Source organism: Alnus glutinosa, chromosome 3 (genome assembly GCF_958979055.1).
Source record: "Alnus glutinosa chromosome 3, dhAlnGlut1.1, whole genome shotgun sequence".
Lineage (NCBI taxonomy): Eukaryota > Viridiplantae > Streptophyta > Magnoliopsida > Fagales > Betulaceae > Alnus > Alnus glutinosa.
In genome coordinates, this window is record NC_084888.1 from 8,317,280 (window position 1) to 8,337,650 (window position 20,371).

The 20,371-nt window shown below is 38.0% G+C and overlaps 3 protein-coding genes across 5 annotated transcripts; all 3 read right to left on the minus strand.

Moving 5' to 3' along the window:
* Positions 1-1,466: 1,466 nt before the first annotated feature.
* On the minus strand, positions 1,467-3,587 carry LOC133862768 (pentatricopeptide repeat-containing protein At5g08510). Its single transcript, XM_062298641.1, has 2 exons — positions 2,234-3,587; positions 1,467-2,133 (listed from the first exon to the last, which is right to left on the minus strand). Exons 1-2 carry the CDS (start codon positions 3,158-3,160, stop codon positions 1,534-1,536), a joined length of 1,527 nt encoding a protein of 508 aa, XP_062154625.1. The 5' UTR covers positions 3,161-3,587; the 3' UTR covers positions 1,467-1,533.
* Positions 3,588-3,718: 131 nt separating this feature from the next.
* LOC133862767 (U-box domain-containing protein 24-like) lies at positions 3,719-12,163 on the minus strand. The gene is made up of 5 exons (XM_062298640.1): positions 11,810-12,163; positions 9,600-10,995; positions 8,732-9,035; positions 7,053-7,543; positions 3,719-5,372 (listed from the first exon to the last, which is right to left on the minus strand). Exons 2-5 carry the CDS (start codon positions 10,827-10,829, stop codon positions 4,377-4,379), a joined length of 3,021 nt encoding a protein of 1,006 aa, XP_062154624.1. The 5' UTR covers positions 10,830-10,995; positions 11,810-12,163; the 3' UTR covers positions 3,719-4,376.
* A 3,325-nt stretch (positions 12,164-15,488) lies between these two features.
* Positions 15,489-20,371, minus strand: LOC133863639 (pentatricopeptide repeat-containing protein At5g16420, mitochondrial). 3 transcript variants are annotated; one of them, XM_062299676.1, is made up of 3 exons: positions 18,576-20,371; positions 17,666-17,805; positions 15,489-17,142 (listed from the first exon to the last, which is right to left on the minus strand). In XM_062299676.1, the coding sequence occupies exon 1, from the start codon at positions 20,306-20,308 to the stop codon at positions 18,707-18,709; it is 1,602 nt and encodes a 533-aa protein (XP_062155660.1). In that variant the 5' UTR covers positions 20,309-20,371; the 3' UTR covers positions 15,489-17,142; positions 17,666-17,805; positions 18,576-18,706. The 3 variants fall into 3 exon arrangements, with proteins under 3 accessions (XP_062155660.1, XP_062155661.1, XP_062155659.1); XM_062299677.1 differs by lacking the exon at positions 17,666-17,805; XM_062299675.1 differs by having other exon boundaries at positions 17,666-20,371.

Genomic DNA, 20,371 nt, shown 5'->3' on the forward strand with positions numbered 1-20,371 from the left:
TCGCTTATCTCCGATGCTATCATCCTAAATTCTGCTTTTTTCTCACTTCAACAATACAGAACTTTGTGCCTATGCATTGCCATTCGCGTACCAAACGTAACCTTAATTCTTTTGAGTGAGCTGTCTTTCAAATTATCGGCTACTTTTATAGCTGTTAACATGTGGGCAACTTTGGATTTTGGAATGAATAACGAGCGGCTGACTGGAACTTTGGGCTCGCTGTGTTCAGGATAATCATCTTGATAAAACAGAGGACACAAGATAGAAATCAGCAACTATTAACCACTTAAAGCAAAGGATAAGAAGATAGGTTTAGACAAAACTAATCCTAGCATATAGATGTCTTCCATCACCCCCTCCCTCTTGTTCTAGGTCGTTGGCAAGTTATTGTGACTTATAAAAAAAAAGGTATTTATTTAAAGTAGAGAAACATTTAAAGAGTTTGTTTTTAAAGAGTTTTAAAAAGTGACTAGCAACACTTGTAAGGAAAAAAAAAAAAAAATACTATTTAGTAGATTGCTATACAATTGTTATACGACTGTGATGATATGACAGTGAAAATCAACTATCGATTTTCATTTTTAACAAGCCGTTATTAATTTAAAAGCTGATTTTCATTTCTAAAAAAAAATAAAAAAATAAAGGTTAATTTTCATTGCCACATAATTTCAATTGTACGAGCAGTCGTATAGCAGTTTACTAAATAACATTACTTTTAAACAAAAGAGTGGAGTTACTTTTAAACAAAAGAGTGAGTCCAAAGAAAAGGAATATGAACAATGATTAGTGAGTAAAAATCCCAAAAGAATAAAAAGTAGCTCGCGAGTGAAGGAGTGAACTTACCACCAGAAGAGTTGGCTTAATAGTAAAGATTAGTCCAAAGAGGTGAAGAGAGGACATGAGTTTGAGACTACATAAGTGCTATGCTAAGGGGTGGAATTCATGCCCATTAATCCATGTCCACGGGCATTCTACCACTATTCCTTTGATTGAGTTGGGGTCAGGCTATGGTTCAATTTGTTTTGAGGGAGTGTTTGTAGATCCCTCGCATCGTGGGCCCATTTAGATCCTTTCTAATTGGTGCTCGAGCGGGTAAGGTGCTATTTATAGTTCCTTTTAGGTAGAGAGTTTCATACTGGGACCGAAACAGAATTTTGCATCAGCTGGATTATACAGGAATTTCAAGTCCTATGTGCGTTGCAGTAATATCTTGAATTTCTGATAAGCTGGATTGTACGGGACCTCAGATTAGTCCTTGGGTTGGAGAAAGCCAACCAAAAGTCTAACATCTAAGTCTGCCTCTCCTCTAAATCTCCTAGAAAAAGTTGAGAATAGCATCAGAAAATGCAAGGTGAAAGATCTTTCTTAAGCCGGTAGGAAAAGGCACGTTAGTTATAGTGAACCATCCACTATTTGAACCTGGATACTTACTATATCTAATGCTATGCTGTGCCGTGCTGTGCCAAATGACTTTGAAAAATTTTCCCAGCTTTATTCAAGTGAACTATCCAATAAATTAAGAATATATTGGTATCATTGTTCTTCAAGGTCGGATTCGCAATCAGTTGCATTTCTTGGAAGCTTCATCTTTGTATAAACTCCATCCAGTAAAGCATATAGTTCATCACTTTTTGGATGTGATCTATCGTCCACAATGAAATTATGAATTTGGCCTCCCTCTTCAATTGAACTATATCCTGCTGCCTTTGTAATTTGGCCACCCTTCATCAACTTCCTTAGCTTTGAAACCGCAGCCCATCGGCCTGCTGACGCATAAATATTCGAAAGAATGACATAGTTACCTGGATTCCATGGTTCAAGCTCAAAGAGGGAATCGGCTGCTATTTCAGCCAGCTCAACATTACCATGGAAACTGCAAGCCCCCAGAAGTGCACCCCATACAACACAATCTGGTTTCATAGGCATACTTTGTATGAGATCATAAGCTTCTTGCAGTTCTCCAGAACGGCCTAGCAGATCAATCATGCATCCATAGTGTTCTAATTTGGGCGTGATATGAAAGTTTTTTTCCATTGATCCAAAGAGTTGTCGGCCTTTTATGATCATGCCTCCATGAGTACATGCCAAGAGAAGTCCCACAAATGTTACATCATCTGGTGCCATTCCTTCTCTCTGGTATAAGGCCACAGTACACAAAAGTGAGAGTGAGAACCTAAAAGCTCAATACTAGTCACTCATTAAGGAAAGAGAGCTAAGCGAAGAGACTGCATACCAGCATTTGATCATAAAGCTCTAGAGCCTGGTTGCATCTTCCGTGGACAGCTAAACCCGTGATCATTGAGTTCCAAGAGCACAATGTTCTGCGGCGGCCAATCTCATAAAACACATGCCAAGCCACGTCAATTTTACCACACCTTGCATACATTTCCAATACAGCATTGCTTACATACAAATTCTCGAAGAACCCATTTTTTCTAGCATATGCTTCAATCCTCTCTCCAACCTCCAGCGCCCCAAGATTTGCGCAAGCTGGAAGAACACTAGCTATAGTCACTTCATTCGGCCTCACATCTTTCTCCTTTTCCATCCTGAAAAACATCCTTAAGGCCTTCGCGTATTGTCCATTTTGTGAGTAGCCAGATATCATTGCCGTCCACGATACCACATTTCTGTAAGGCATCAAACCGAACAATTCTAACGCACCCTCCATATCCCCGGACCTGGCATAGCCCGCAATGATTGAATTCCAAGTGGGTATATCTCTTACATGCATTTCGTCAAATTTTTGGCGTGCTGAGGCCAACATGCCCAGCTTAGCATACATGTCAACCAAAGCAGTCAAGGCAAACACGTCATATTCGAAACCCAACTTGAGAAAATGGGCGTGGAGCATTTGGCCGTGGCGAGGGGAGGAGAGGGAAGCACAAGTGGCGAAGAGGAAGGTGAAGCTGTGCTGGTTTGGGGGACAGCCTTGAAGGCACATTTGGGAGTAGAGAAATACGCTCCGGTAGTATTGTCCATGACAAGAATAGGCTTGAATGAGCTTGTTATAGAGAAAGACGGTTGGCTTGGGAATAAGGTCGAACAGCTTTTGGGCATACAAAAGGTTGGGGATTTGAAGTAGCCTAACAATGAGGGTTTTGGCGTGGTCTATGCCATTTCTAAGAGTGTAGGCGTGGATTTGCTTCAGCTGGTTCATAACAAACCCGTTGTATGTGGCATCGCCTTGTAGCCCAATTCTCTGAATGGCCCTAGCAAGTTAATGGGTGGCTTTTGTTTTGTTGCTTTTCGGCCAGAGGCTTCTGTTTATTTCATGTTTCTCTTTTTGGGTCCCTTAAGAGGAAAGACTCCTGCACAACTGTTATACATGTTTGTAAACACATGGGGTAGAACCTACGTTGTGGGCACCAATTAGCTCTCGTTCCTTTCACGGCAAATTAAGGGCTCGTTTGAGTCAAACACTTGTGTTAGGAAGTGCGACAATTTCCAGACCGATGATGCCATTACATATCCAATTTGGGTTGCCATGGGCTAGCCCATCCATGTCTTGTCCGAATGGCTTACATCTGTGCACCTTGGCTTGCCAAACACAAAGCCATAATCCAATTTAGGCTATTAAGTCCAAATAATAGGCTTTTAATATCCGAACAAGAAAATGTAAGACAAGATATAACAATTCAAGACAGGACCCTATTCTCTATTCTTTTACAGTTCTTTTCATTATAAACAAGAATCAAAGAATCCACATCCTAGAATCGGCAAAGAATTCAAATCTAATAAAAAAATGGCCTCATTTTGATAGAATAGTCGAGGCCACTGGTGGCACATAAGGATTTATCTTCTTCTACTGATAAACCAATCAAGCATCAATATGCAGACATAATGCAAAATGAGTACATCCTGGGGCGTTTAATGAGTCACAGTTTATTTCCTACCGGTCTGAAGGCCTACCATGGACAGACAGAAAAATGCTATATACTACATTTTTATTCCACACCTATTTTACAATGCAAACGTGACAATTTCAACCAACTCTTGGATATTTTTTTTAATAAGGATTGATCCAAGAGTTTAGTTAGGACTGTCACATCAGCATTGTGAGATAGTTGTAAGATAAAAATGCAATTTCTTGCATTACTCGGACAATAATAGTACAAATTGGATTTAGGTAGCTGTGACTCCCAGATAAATGAACCAAACTCCGCACTTCAGGTCACATGGTCAATCTGGTTTGTCTTCTTAGCTGCAACATGGAATGCCCAATTACAGCGGGGAAACGAGGTATGCTCTGCCCCCTCCAGATATGCCAAGGTCCCATTCCTAGCCATGCATGCCTTCCTGCATCTTTTTTATGATTCTCGCAACATTAAAAATATCAAAACCAGTTTCTTGCTCATCTTCAACTCCTTGATCTTTTAGAAATATGAAGACTGATCATGAAGAACATTTAAGTGAGCAAGTATTCTCGCAGCCAGAGCCTTCACACTACCACTTCCCCGCTGTGTTAAGTCAACCAATGGCATCTGTGCTATGGCTCCATACTTCAGTTTGAACTCCACTAACCGAAAAACCCTCTCTAGAGCATGTAGAGCCTTCTCCTGCAAGCTGGGAGAAGGGGAACCAAGAAATTTTATTATTGGTGGTATGGCATTTGCTTCTGCAAGCACCTTACTACCACTCTGGAGTCTCTGACCTTCAATTAAAGTCAACAGCGCATCTAAAGAAGCCTCGCAAACTCCAGGATCGGATTCCCCGAGAATTCTCACTAGCGGTTTCACAGCATCAGCCTCCACGAGGCAAAATGACGATTCAGTGCTACAGATTCCTCCATGAACCGGGCAGATAGTTTCTGGTGGAGCTGAGAAGCACCAGAGCCCCTTACGCTTTGGTACTGACCTGCTCAGTCCAAGTGAACTCTCTGAAAATCGACAAAGAGAAATTGCTGCACGTTTTTTTGTCAAGGTGGTTCCAACCTCTAGTAACTGTGCCAACAAGGGTATAATGCCAGTTTCAGCTGCACTCTTTTGCCATTCCAAGTTTGTTGGTGCTGCAAAACGACATAGGACTCCAACAGCATTCTCTATCAACTGATTTTTGTTGGGATCTTTATGCTTGCCATTATGAATATAACTGAAAATTACTGGAAGTGCCCCAGCATCCAGAAGCCACTGAGTGATCTGGGAGGTTTCTGGAAGGTTAAAGATAATGCCCATTGCAGAAGCAATCTCTTCTTCATCGTGAGAAGATTTGATGATCCCGAGTAAAGTCTCAATGCACTTCTGACCTACGTGCTCCAGGATGGCGGCTTCATCGCCATCTTCTGCTAGGCAATTGAATAGCTTTACAGCATGTGCTCGTACATCTACGTTATCATGCTCACACAAATGAACCAGTACTTGCACAGCTGAGCACTGAAAATGTAATAAAACCAGTTAATGTTGACATACTGTATCTACAGAACTGATTAAATCGAGAATAAGTAAGCATTTGGCAGTATTACAATTAAGACGAGTTATGGGATGAATAAAAAAGTAATATTTTTTGAAAAAGAAAAGCTTATCACGTTCCCCATCTTCACAGCATGTTAGTAAGGAGTGGAGAGAAGAAGTAACCCGGCCTATGTGATTTCATAAGAAAGGGTAAAAGAAGAACAAGAAAGAAGGTGAAATTATAAAAGGGCAAAAAAAAAAAAAAAAAAAAAAAAAAAAAAAAAAAAGGAGAGAGAGAGAGAGGCAGGGGCTTGCTTAAAGTGGTTCTTACTTGACTGGGCAAAAATAATCATTTCTTCTAGTTATTTCTTAATTCCAAAAAGTAGAACATTTTAACAACCAAGTAGTTCAAACTATTCAGGAGCCAGAGTTAAGAAAGGTTGCAAACAGTAAATTATTGATTGTACCAATAACAATAAATCATTCATGTCATTGCACTAAGGGGGAAGAGAGAAACCAGGGGGTGGTGGGGCAAGGGAGAGGATAGAGAGAGAGAGTACACAACGGGTGAAAGCTTCATTCTATATTATGTCACCTAGCCTAACCAACTAATTTCACACTTGGCAACCAGTGGAAACTAAGCAAAGCTTAGGCATCAAGGCCATTGCTGACAATTTCCTGCATGCACTTACAATTGGGATCTGACTTGGCTTGGTTTAGCTTATTAAACAGATCATGATACTCTTATGCTTGGTCTCATCATTATTTTAATTCATTTTATAATCCTAAGACGTTCTACAACCATCTCTTTCCCTTCACATAAAGTAATAAGTATACATATGTGAGTATACAAAATGTTAAGTACCACAATGGATAGTAATCACAAATGTGAGCGGTTAATATAACATAATTGGGTCTAAATCTAGGCTTAAACCTTTGAGTTGAGTGGTGTCCCAATATATTATATTATGGTTTTACAAGAAAAATTCCCAATTCCCAATATGTCAATCTCCTAAACAAGTGACATCCGAGCTAATGGTAGTGTGCCGTATGGTGGATGATAGAGGTGTCTTTTACAGTTAGAGCAAAGACAGTATGCATGCAGGGATGGTGGGTCCCTTTCAAAGTTGGAGTAGGGAGAAAAGTGCATGGTATGGATAAAGTCTACATAGCTCACACAAGTTATCGTAGAGATGCCCATAAAATTGATAAAGCTTTTGTTTGAGGGGTGTAACAGTGGTGACGGACACACACATGAGATGGAGATTATTAAGTACACACGTGTGAGTATAAAAAATGTTTTAGTCCAGCATTGGATAGTTGTCATAAGTGTGAATGGTTAGTATAAGATAATTGAGCCTAAGCCAATAGGTACAAGCTTTTGGATTGAATGGTATCCTAATATATTATATAATGATTTTCACTAGAATCCCAAATATGCCAATCCCTTTAAAAAGAAAGCTTTAAGGTAGGACCATTTCCTTGATGACCTTTTGCACCTTTGCAATAGACTAGCAAACTTTCCTTAGACTAGCCAGCCAGCCATTGGCGTTATCTTGCCTTTCATTCTTCCAGAACCGATTTACCTTTTGTTTGGCATTTTCTGTCATCATGAAACCTGTTCTCATTGAAATAAAACATGTTTCCAATATAGATGTATACCTGTTTTAATTTGTTCTTGATATTTGTAGCAGAAGGAGATTGGCACAAGGCCTGGAAGGTTCGGATAATGCTTTGTTGTACATCAGGCCCTGTCAAGTTGATTAAAGAGAATAGCATGAAAATATCTTCATCAGATTCCAACAATGAAACCGGTGTCTGGCTGGATCCCTGAGACACAGTTGATATAGCTAGATGCATGATTGTGCCTGCTACATGTTCACGCAGACTATGTGATGACGAGCTATGTTGGAAGAGAACGTCAAGTAATGGACGCACTGCACCTTCTCTAACAATCTGCAGGCCATTTTTTGGTAAACTAGAGAGGTTCTGAAGAGCTCTGAAAGCTACTTTTCTCATCTGAGTGTCACCCTGTGTGGCAAAGTGAAGAAGAGGACCTAGAGCACCTGCTTCAAACAACGATTCTTTATTGTGGTCAGTCAACTCCATTTCTGACAAAGTTGTTGCCATAACCATTTTTACATCTTCTGGTCCTGCATAATAAAATGAGCCAAGTTATTGCATAACTATATTTCTTTATCATAAGCCCAAGCCTTTGAAACAAGTGAAGCAAAGATACAGAAATTCCCCCTCATATACCCATTACTAAAAGTTTTCCAAATACATTTACAAAATTGATACTTCCAATTTAAGCTTCCACAGAACCTTACTCTATTAGGTTTTTAACAGATTAATGCACATTAATGATGTCTGTTTTCAAGAGTTCAATAAAGTTGAGTAGTTTAATGCAATTGGTTTCTCTTGAAGTTGGATCACTGCCAAGTAAACTGTACTGATGATAAATAAAAGAAGTACTCCTGATCTTATTAGCTAATATACTATATGATTCCCTTCAGAAGGAACCTTTTTTTTTTTTTTTTCAACTTAAATTTTGAACTCAAGACATAATTGCACATTATGATCAACTATCCAACATAGAGCATAACGTGGTCCTTGTTTTCCAAATACATTTACAAAATTGATACTTCCAATTTAAGCTTCCACGGAACCTTACTCTATTAGGTTTTTAACAGATTAATGCACATTAATGATGTCTGTTTTCAAGAGTTCAATAAAGTTGAGTAGTTTAATGCAATTGGTTTCTCTTGAAGTTGGATCACTGCCAAGTAAACTGTATTGATGATAAATAAAAGAAGTACTCCTGATCTTATTAGCTAATATACTATATGATTCCCTTCAGAAGGAACCTTCTTTTTCTTTTTTCAACTTAAATTTTGAACTCAAGACATAATTGCACATTATGATCAACTATCCAACATAAAGCATAACGTGGTCCTTCATCATCCATCTAGTCATGCTCCACTCGGTTTCATCATTTCCTGGAAATTGTCTTTTTCATTTGGTCCTTTTCTAATTACATATTTATCCAAGATAGGTCATTGTATGTGATGCTATGAAGAAATTCTGTTAGGATGGATAACTATCGAAGAATGTGCTTGAGATAAAGGAGACTCTATTAAAGTGCAAAGGGTCCAGGGTTTGCAGTTCATCTATTCTAGTATCCAGGCTAGAACTGTTAACTACAGAGTAAATCCTTATTAAAGTTTCAAAACTCAATATGAGGGGCCTTCCTATTGCACAACCAAAAACAAAAAATTAAAATTCTTTACAGGGCAATTCATGACAAACTAAAGTGACAAAATGTTTATTGAAAAAAGAACCTGTCGAGAGACGCTGCAGCAAATATTTAAAATAATTTGTCTTTGCCATTTGTATTACATTCTGATCAGAGAATGAGAGATTCTCCAACAGTGCCTGGGCATCTCTGGCAGCTTGACCATCGTCACTGCTTGACATAGTCACCAATAGCAATATGCAACCTTGAACATTTCCTATGCAGTCTCTTACTGAATTAGATTTTGATAATTCCAAAAGTAATGCCACTGCTAACTTTCTTTCTGCAACACGGCGCCCAAGAGATCGAACAATAGATTCAATTGCATCATCAACTTTTGCAATTCTTTCCTGCAAAATGTTTCTGAGTTTCTTGAGGAAAAAAAATCTACAACTGTTATCAGCATTCTAGCTGTATGAATCTATATTGCAGAGGTGGTTTTTTACAAAAGAAAACTATACAGCACAAGGGGCTATCTAGAGTTAAAATGGAGTGAATTAGGTTCTCCACTATGAGGGATACCCATTCAAAAACAAAAATGACAGTAATAATTCATCAATAACTTTCTATCAAGTATAAAAAATTCCTAAAAATGAAATACTCTTGGACCCAGTTTACATACATATAAATCCAATGTAACAGAAATAAGATTCACGCCTATATGAAGATAAAAAAGTAAGAATTATAGTATCTGAGAATCCTATACATAAATATATTCTAAGCACACATGTTCAAATACTTATTGTCCAATATCAATCCGATTCTTCAACAAGCCCAATCAAATAGCCGCATGTCATTAATAACATTTTAGAAAGGCCAGTTTCAATGAGAATATAGCTAACTGTTGTAAACTTAATAAAAGACAAGAAAAGATGGAGACAAACTAATATTGTTCAAATTAAATAAAGACACACCTTAGCATCATCACTATCCTTAGCCAAAATGCAGAGGATGACAAGAACATGATTCCTTATGTCACGATTTTTGTCACCAAGAAGTTGAATAAGATTCGGTATATAGTTCTCCAATATTACCCATTCCCTGTGCAGGTCTCTTTGTTCACAGAGATCCAGTAGCTGTTCTAGGCTACGAAGTACATCTTCCTCTTCAGACATGAGTTTTGGTTTGATGGAAGCAATTGTAATCATGGTGTTTCTATCCTTCCATTCTTCAATTGATTGCCGCAGAGTTTTATTAGGTCGTAACACTGATGTGTCTAAAGTGTTCATGGTCAGAGGACACAATGTGTTCCCATCTGCAAACCATTTTTCAATTGCACTTCTCTCAAATGTCTGTCCTGAAGAAGTTTCCACAGGATCCAGCATAACATCGCGTGTTATTGGGCAATAAAATGATTGAAGAGGTTCCAATGGTTGACTACCCAAAGATTTCCGCTTGGAAAAATACTTAATTTCTTTCTCCTTAGGAGATGAAGTAGCATCAGCCCTTTCTAGTAATGACATTATCTGATCCATTTGTATTGCTTCAGCTTCGTTCTTCCTCAGCCGCACATTTTCTATCTCATTCTTGAATTCTTCAAATTCCTTCTTCAGTGCAGACCTATCAGTCGAGATCCCAACAGCTTCTGCTATGAGAACCAGCAAATTATTGGCATAAGAACGATCAACATTCCTCTCCTGTATTCCTGACTCGATTTTCTCCAAAATCTCTTCTTCTGCTATGGCTGCCTTAAATTCAGCTCTCTGCATATTGTCACAGAGCTCCCCAATCTCTTCACTAATGGCAGATGAAAGATTCAGAGAGGCCAAAGGAAGGAGACTTAGTGCCCGACTGATCTCTCTCACTGTGTCCTCTAAGCGCTTAACTGTTGCCCGACAATTCATTAAGAGATATACCTTATTTCTCTTGCTGCACTCCAAAGTCAGTTGCTTTGCAGTTCTTATTTCTTGGTTGAGAATCTGAATAGCATTGTTTAAGCTCTCAGAATCACGAACATTTTTCCTATTCAACTCTTTCAGGACAGGAACAACTCTTTCCAAGTACGCTGCAAGTTCCTTAAAACTATCCTTCTTAACAAGGACGTCATTGGCAGCAATTACAATCTCGAGAATGGCCTCTACAGTCTGAGAAAGGACTTCTGAACCCGGAATGATAGAGGCACTAGTGACCACATCCACTGCCATAATATTGCAGCCAAATTAAAGCTAGGAAGTAAAATCCTTTTTTCCCATGTGATAAAAACAGACTAAAGATGACAGAAGGCAGATCTCAGGACTACAACCTGGAACTTCAACTTCTGATCCAGAACCACTTTGGCACCCGTAACACCCTTCGGATATTTTCTCATACCTTCAATATCAATTTGAAACAAGTGAGTCAGTTATGAGCTCAGTGTTTCCTATACTAGATCAATTATATACAACTTACTTAAAGATGCACCCAAGCCTGCATTAAGTTGCTGCACATTTAAAGTGGAAAGCAAAAGCACATAAAAATTTAAACCGCATGCGTATTGCTCCATTTGATTGCTAAGAAAAATAAATCAAATCTTGAATACTGGACTTTACATTATTTTAAAGTATGAAAGCTCCCACTTAATGTGTCTCATAATTACTGGGCTTGATTTAGGTGAGCTTTCCACTCTTAGAAAATCCCAGAAAAAAAAATATTCCATCCAATGTTACTATTACTCTACCATTTAGTTCTCGTACCAAAGGAAGGCAATATTATTTTCATTTCCAATAAATGGCAAAACCCAAATGCCAAAATGTTTGTATCGGAACTCATTTGAGTAAAGCTCTTTGATACCCCACATGCCAAATGAAGAAAAAACTACAGCTCAATTATAATGAATGCTCCTTTCCTACATTCCTGGAAACCAAACAGACTCAACGGAACCATTCTCGATACCTACTTCCAATTAAACCCAAAAAATTCATGATGTACAGTAGCATGGACTTCAACAAAAGATAGATAGGGTAAGTCCGTGTGAATTCTAGTCCCAATTCAACAAGGTTCAGTTTTCAAATTTCTTCTGTAATTTGAAGCTAAAAATGAAATTCAGAAGGAACCCATCAAACAAGTTGTAGGAACCAACAACGTAGGACTTATAGTCAACGAAGTCTTCGCTGATATCAAGAAGATGAAAGAAAAAGAGACAGACCTGAGAATGAGTTAAAGCCCATGAAAATACACAGAAGCAACGATCGTTTCACTCAATTTTCCGGGAAAATGAGCTCAGATTTTTTCTGGGAAAATAGTGGTCTTGTCTCTGGAAGAGACTAGCAATCGTACCGCAGAGAGAGCTCTAAAAAAAATAGAAAGAATAATTGAAAAGTCAGATTAGTCTTTCTTTCTTTCTTTTTCCTTACGCTCTATCTTTCTCTCATCCCCTCTTTATTAAGATTAGCCTTTCCTTGAAAAGTTCTCCCTCAAGTCTTTGTGGCCTGTTTTTTGTTTCTCAGTCCATCTTTGACCTTGGAGCCTGCAGGTCACAATTCAGTATCGTTGTAGATTTGTAGGGGGGCGATAACGGAGAGGTGGGTTGCGGATATTAGTAATATTTTTGTATTTATATTTACAGAACGTGGATATCACTTTTAAGTATTCGAACGAGCATCAAGTAATTTTTATTCGTATTCGCTCAGTTATTGCGATTAATAAATATAATTATTATCCGCTATCCGCATATGAATTAATGAACGCTTTGAATTACTATCTAAATCTAATAATTTATTTACAAGATTAAATAATGCGGTTATTACTATATATAAGTTATTAAGATTTTACTAGTTATTCAATTCACAATTATTAATCATAGAGAATCATTATCTCATATAGTAATTGAGATTTGGATTATCAAATTCTTCAATACAACGAAATAGGATTCGGACCGCAATCTTACAAATGATATTCGCATCATTTGGCAAATATTTTTGTTTTTGTTTTCACTTCTCAGAATTTTTTTTTTAAAAAAAAAAAAATCAATATTTATTCAAAATTATTATCAAACACATTTTTTCACCTTTATCTAGCAAAAAAAAAAAATCAAATCTCATTTAATCTTTATATCACATTAATCACTTCTTATTTCTATTCAAACAAAAAACTCACAACAAATCTTTTACAAAACACACTCAATATTTGTCTTTTTTTCTTTTTTTTTTTTAAAGAGTATCGGAGAGGGCTCTCTTGCTCAAGTAGGGTCCACTCGGGGCAAGGGCCTCACTCTTAGCTCCCTAGAATTTTCCCTACCTCTCTCTTCAGACGGGAGATTATAGAGGATCCAAATCCATAGGTTTCTTTCAATTTCAATTTAAACAAAGATGAATCATTTCACAGTTTTGATTTTGTTTTGTTGAATCTACCCATGTACATGGTGCTACAACAATCAAAAGTTTTAAATAATGTGACAAAATATTCATTATGTAGCAACATATAAATCATTAGATTTTCACAATTTAAATTTTATTTTGATGCATCTAACGATGTACATAGTATCACATTAATTAAAAATTTTAAATAACTTGACAAGATATTCATTATGCGATAATATATACACCATTCAATATCTCTCTTAAATTCTAAAAATTTATTCTGCCGAGGTTCTAATATTTCAACCTCTTTCAATCAACCCCCTACTATTTAATTTAATTTCTTTTTTATATAACTTAAATGGCTAGTATTTAAAATGTATATTCTACCCCTATAAGATTAAAATACAATTATACCCTTTAGTCTTAAAAAAACAAAATCATTTTTTTTTTTTAAAGAAAGAGTAAAAATATCAGAAAAATAAAGAAAGGTCAACCCAGGGCCTTTTTTCTTTTCTTTTTTTTACTTTTTCTTTTTGAAAAGGAAAATTATAAAGGGGTATTTTAATCTTTTTTTTTCTCAGTTAGATTTAACAAAAAAAATTATACCGGATAAGGTAATTCAAAGGGGTTGAAATATTAAAACTCCATATTGCAAATTTTTAAAGTTTAGAGAGTTTAAAAAATGCTTGGTAGTTTATGGGGTAAGTGAAATTTCCCACAAGAATCAAACCCAATTTTATTATTATTTATATTTAAAAAAAAAAAAAAAAAAAAAAAAAAAAAAAAAAAAACTTATGATAATTTTAAGATGTATGCGATGTGACATCGTTTGTTTATTATGCATTCGTTGCTCTTTGTTCCCCGTCTGAGTAGTGCCACCAGTATAAATATATACAAGTCAAAGGAAAAAGCAATATATATAGGAAAAAAGAAATTAAAAAAAAAAAAAAAAAAAAAAAAAAAAAAAAACTAGGTCGGTCCTAACTCCTAAGGCGTGGATGGGAAGTTGACACGTTAGAGGAACATTCGGTAGAATTTTTGTTAAAGAGTTTGGTGAAATTCAATAACCAAGTCAATACGGGTCACGTAAAAAGAAAGGATTAATTGGTGAAAAGAGCACAATTGGATTTGGAAGCAAAAAAATTTTTTTAAAAAAAAAAAATCAATAAAAAGATTTAGGGAGGATGGATAATGGATGTTGAGGTGGATTAATTCTCATCGCCTCCGCGCTAAACAAACAAGAAAATTTTCTCAATTCTTAAAGTAAAAGGCTAGTGCTTATTTAACAAATTGTTTGATTAATTAGTATTAACATGAAGAAAGCTGCCGGATTGTCATAGAATTGACTAATTCAACTCTTAGAGTCAAACCAAGTCCCTGAATGCACACTGTTATCCTCTTAAATTCCAAATACTGAATTGACTTCTCCAATTTTTCTACAGCTAAGGTTTTGCAAAGCTAACAGCGACGGGCCGGCCGGAGAAGACAACCAAATCAGGCTTAAAAAGCTCAAAATTTATATATATATATAGAGAGAGAGAGCAATTAAAGCATTTTGCTCCACAAGAAGAAAATATTTGAAAAATACATCTCAACCAGTGCAGCGGTTCTCAGGCAGTCCGTCCTCGGATGAAACAGCCTAATCATGTAGGTTGCAGATTACATGGGCCTATACTATGCCATAAGAAAAAGCTCCACCAAAGAAACACCCTTTCTTGCCCTCAAAATAAAAATAATTTCTCCATATGGACACATCAAATATCTTTCCATTCTATATACATATATTACTTCAAGAATTAGAGAGAACTCTTGTATAAATATAGATGCTTGTAAGTTAACATAATGGACAAATAAACCACAGCATAATGGAGATTAAATCACAAAAGAGAAGAAGAAATAATCTACATCATTTAATTTTTTTGAATTATATGCTGACATATTTATCACGTGGCATGATTTATACTGTTAGATACATTGACTTTAAATCCTGAGTATAGAATGGATACTATCCATTTCATTTGAGATGGAGATGACCCTATTCAATAATGAGAAGTGCTAGAGGTTTCAAATTTTTCTTCCAAAATGATATGTCACAATCACATGGGATTGTGACATATTTACCAAAATAATTGATCACATGAAATTGTGACACATTATTTAGGATCAAAAAATTTGGTAGGTATAGCATTTCTCAACAATTTTAATGGATTATAATTAGTGATAGGAATAAAGAATATTATTATTTTAAAATAAGTGGAATTGGTCCTTTTAAAGTTAAAAGCCGATGTGAGGGTATAGCTATTCTTAAATTAAAAAGTGGAGCACCAACTTTATTCCCAGCTGATGCATGCATCAAAATGTTTGCATAATCCAGATGCTGGTACAGGATTAGTCCTTATATTTCAACTGGGAACACACCCTTATGGCTATAACCCCACCCCACTAGCCAAAGTGCCAGCAGAATCAACATGGCTATAAATTCATACACCTATTAAGCATATTCTTTTTTTCTTTTTTTTGAACAAATTCCAGAAACCTTCATTGTTGAATTGAAGCCCCAAAGGGGATTACATCAAGGCCAAAGCCATTGAACAAATACAAGAGCAAAGAAGCTGAGAACACTGCCCGAAGGCTACATCAATGCCCGTAGGCCATTGTAGTGAATAAAGCTAAAAAAAAACTCCATCCACTAAGTCAGGAAAAATCCTGACTCAAAACTGCTACCAAAAGATAGACTATGAACAAAGATACAAGAATGTACAAATACAAACAGAAAAAACCAGAAAACCATCACCAGGAGAACCGCCACCGGAGCTCAGGGCGTGTAGAACACGCGCCTACTCCAAGAACCCTTCCAGCATCAAACGACCTCCAAAAGCCCAGATCGAAACTAAACGAAGCCGGATATACAAATTGTGACCCTCACGCGCTATTCCAGGGAGGACACTCCCCAACGCGTGCTGGCCACGAGCTGTGTAAGAAAGAACCGCACAGCTCCGTCAGGTGACTACCGAGACCGAAGGAGGCCGGCGACCACTAAAGAAAAGCTCATCTCAACGAACACCCAGCCGATACTTATAGATCTAGCAATAAAGCACAACTCCACCAGAGACCCACCGACATCGGCCATTCCCAAAGGCCAGAGCCTAGGAATCCTTCTGTTTGCACCAACAACAACAAAACCAAAAACAAAACAACGAAAGAAAAACACCAACCTCACTGGATCCAACTCCGGGAGGGACCACAACTCCACAACCCTACGGCTGGGAGAACAAAACTAGTCCTGCAGATGCCAATAACATATGCATTGCAATGCATAAAGCTTCAATGTCAGTGGTCAAATAAATTATTGCCACTAATAAATACTTCTACTTCTATGATTGCAATGCATAAACCACACCATAATTTTTTTTATATCACCGAACTTATTTTATTATTTGCTTAGTTCACAACAAATAATAACAATTTCAAATTGTTATTTTAGATGAATAATAATACAAAAAGCCTTGGGGACCTCCTGACCCGACGAGAACTTTTAGTGCCTTGAGAAACTATCGATTAATCAAGGTAACACCACCTCCTCGGGTCCAAGGAACCAACTCGGACCCTAGGTACAACATTGATCTCAAGGTACCTCCTCGGCACTCGGACATGCGATGTTATAAGCAAACATCGCACAGGTCCAAGCTCCTTACGCACCGAGACCAAGCACTTGCTCCCTCAGCCAACAACAACCACCTCCCAAGCACGCAAGCATCGCGCATCGCCATGCCACCCGCTATGGTTTGTTCTAGAGCCGTCCAGACCCAGGTATAGTTTTATTTTATACTCTTAATAATGTAAAGTCTTCTTGCGCGAGCACTATGTGGGCACGATTTGCCCAAACTATCAACATCCATGCACAAGTACTAGCCAGTCAGCCATAAACTGTCCGACCAACAACATCTTCATGGTTGGGGCATCGACCGAACAAAGTCTACTTCAGCCGCATTTGAGGTAATCAGCAACATAGTTGTTGCATATATTTCTTGTCTACTTTAGTTTTCTCTTCCAAAAGGGGGCTTAATTGACTTAAACATCGGAGGTTCCCCACCGACCCTCCCCCCCACCGGTAGGCGTCACCTCGATAGGTTTTCCTTTGACTTGTAGGTGACTCATCGTTAGTCCGGCCGTCCAAAATCTGCATCAACAGAATGTATAATAGATTTTTTTTTTAATCACAAAAATATAGGAAATATATGTCACTGATATATAACTTGTCTGAAGCACGGATATTTCATTCTCTTTCAAGGCGTTTTACGCACGTGGGAGAATATTTCAAAATACATCCCAACCAATATAGCAAGGTCACCAGAGCGCCACCCCCAGGACATAACAGCCAAATCATATAGACTGTACGCTGTATGGGTCTATACTATACCATAGAGCAAAAGTTCCACCAAAGCAAGACCCTTTTTTGCCCATAATGGAAAAATAAACAACAATATAATGGAGAGCTAAATCACAAAATAAAAGAGGTAATTAGTAGGATAGAAATAATTTGCAACAACCATTCAATTTAATGGGTTATAAATTTTTCATAATATATTCACGAAAATAAATAATTTTATTGAAACACACCAACAGCAATGAAATGGTCAATTACATGATGCAAAATTTCGTGCTGCATAATTGAGTTCAAATTTCTGAAGCCTAATACTCACAATAGTCAAGTTGCAGCAGTGATTCACATGCAAATTTTCATTCAAAGCACTCTTGATCGAGAAATTGAACAGTTGCGGCCTATGTTCTGGTTCTCTTTGAATATTAGGCTTGGACCGCACCTACCGTCTTGTCCCCGCACCTACTTGAGCGGACACATTAAATAGGTGAATGACTTTCAACAATATACAGACAAAAAAGCTACAAGCGAATAAGCGATCTCAAGGATTTGACCAATGCAGAGTGCAGATAATTACTTCCACTGTCCGAGTTTTTTTTTTTTTTTTTTTTTTTTTTTTTTCACAATTTCATGGAAAAAGAATTTATCGTTTTCCTATATAGTTTCACTTGGCTGAGAACTAACCAAATTAAACAAAATGAATAATGAATATGCTTCAGACAAGGTTCTTGGCACCAACAGACTAATATCCTGGCCAATCACCAGAACTGAAACATTCTGAAAGTTCACAATAAGACCAGTTTCTTCCTAGACCTGCTCCTAGGAATAGGATCTCTTCATTTCAAATGACTATTCATTTCATAGTCAGAATTTAAAGTTGGTGCATCTAACCATGTGTATGATAACAATATTAGCACGTCCTTTAAAAAGCTTAAATAATATAGCATCATATACATCATTAGATGCACTAACTTTAAATCGAGATCATGAAATAAAGGCGATCCTAATCCTGCTTAAATGCGTTTGGCCCAACAGCTCAGCTCCCATCAGACTATGTTCCTACAAAGTCATGAATGGATGAGAACCCTTGCTATTCACCTCTCTGATAATAGATATGCACACTAAGACAGTGAATTGAGCAAGGGCAACTCAAACACACTGTTCACCAAGCACAGCCCATTCTGCATGACTAATTAATGCATTTTTGGAGTTAAACACATAACACGGCAAACCTGTTCAGGGACATCTTTGTTAAGAAGCAAAGACACCGCAGATGCATTTTTGAAGTTGACTCCTGCATTATCTCAAATTGATCCACCCGTAACCTCATCTCTGTGAATGTGACCATATATTCAGTATAGTTTTAAGAAGCACTCTCCATTAATATTCTGTTGAGATCACATGTCCCACTATCAAGATTATCAATCATCTCGGTAAAGAAAATGCCCCAAGAATCACTGTCAACTCCTCCATTTGACATGGCCAATGAAAGAACCTTTACGACTTCTTCTTCCTGTCCCGAGTCATAAAGTCCCTCAATCAATATAGAGTAAGTCGAATTGTTCGGCAAACATCCTTTTTCCAACATCTCCTCCAGGATTCTGATCCCCTCCTTTGCATTGCCAACCTTACGAAACCCCTTAATCAACATGTTATACGTAAAAGCATTAGGAGCACATCCCTTTTCCACCATGTGATCCCACAACCTCCCCGCTTCATACAACTCCCCTCTCTCGCACATCCCCGCTATAAGTGTATTATACGTCAAAACACTTGGAATGGAACCCTTCTCAAACTCATCAAATAACTTCCTGGCTTCCCATATTTTCCCCTTATTACAAAGCCAATGTATAAGGGAGCTCAATATAACATTATCCGGCATAACATTCTTCTTCAATAGCCTCTTCCACAACAAACACGCATCCTCAACCTTCCCTTCTACGCACAACACATCGATCACCTTACAACAAAGTGTCGAGTTCGGTATATACTTCTTCTCAAGCATATCATCAAGCAAGTTACGTGCTTCCCCTGACCTTTTCGCTTTACAATAAGCATCAATCATGACATCGTAAGCAATCTCATTCGGCTCAACCCCATTCTCCTCCATATCATCCATCACCTTGATTGCATCGACCAACCTCCCTAGCTTACAAAAGCCATCCATCAAAACTGTATACGCAGTCGCATCGGGCATCCATCCTCTATCCAAAAGCTCACCAAAAACCTTCTTCGCACTAACCATATCTCCCCGCGCAACATACCCACCTAAAATCGTAGTGTAAGTAACCAAATTAGGTATCATTCCCATCGCAGGCATTTCATCGAGCACCTTGACTGCACCTTCCACCTCATTCTTCTTACACATGCCTTTGATCAAAATATTACACGTGAACACATTAGGCACGACCCCAAATCTCGATTTACTGTTCTTGAACAATACATGCACAAAACTATACCGCCTGGTCTGAACCAAAGCGTTTAACAAAGTGTTCAACGACCTCACCGAGCGTTGAATACCGAAGTCTTCAATGCGTAGGAAGGTTTTTAACGCCGAATCAGGTCGACCCGCGAGGCCATAACTTCGAATTACGTCGATAAAAAGGTTTTCGCCGCATTTGATCTGAGAACGACTAAGCTCCGAGAGCAAGGACTCGACGGCTTCGAACTCGCGGGCGCGGCCGAGGCGTTGGATGATGGCGTGGTAGGTGTCGTAATTGTGGGAAAAACCGTGGTGGAATTTGCCAGCGTAGTGGAAGATTTGGACGGCAAGGTCGAGATTTTGCTGGCGAGTGACCATGGAGACGAGGCGCTTGGGGTAGAGCCGCTGGGGCCAGGGCTTGATCGGAGGCGTGACGGTGTAGGATTGGGGAATAGTCTGGTTGGGATCGACGGTGGAGAACGGACGGAAACGGACGGTGGCGATCATGAGGTGGCGGTGGTAAGACTGGCCGCGACGTAACATGGTCGAGAGGTCTTTTACTTTGGGCGAAGAACTGTAGGTTGAAGATGTATTTCATTCGTCGAG

Excerpts from the sequence above, each read along its gene's own strand:
- LOC133862768 (XM_062298641.1), bottom strand. The coding sequence starts at position 3,160 with ATGAACCAGCTGAAGCAAATCCACGCCTACACTCTTAGAAATGGCATA. Across the intron at positions 2,134-2,233 it reads AGCTTTATGATCAAATGCTG|AGAGAAGGAATGGCACCAGA; the intron begins GTATGCAGTCTC and ends GCCTTATACCAG.
- LOC133862767 (XM_062298640.1), bottom strand. The coding sequence starts at position 10,829 with ATGGCAGTGGATGTGGTCACTAGTGCCTCTATCATTCCGGGTTCAGAA. Across the intron at positions 9,036-9,599 it reads AGGATAGTGATGATGCTAAG|GAAAGAATTGCAAAAGTTGA; the intron begins GTGTGTCTTTAT and ends AACATTTTGCAG. Across the intron at positions 7,544-8,731 it reads GCTGCAGCGTCTCTCGACAG|GACCAGAAGATGTAAAAATG; the intron begins GTTCTTTTTTCA and ends TTTATTATGCAG.
- LOC133863639 (XM_062299677.1), bottom strand. The coding sequence starts at position 20,308 with ATGTTACGTCGCGGCCAGTCTTACCACCGCCACCTCATGATCGCCACC.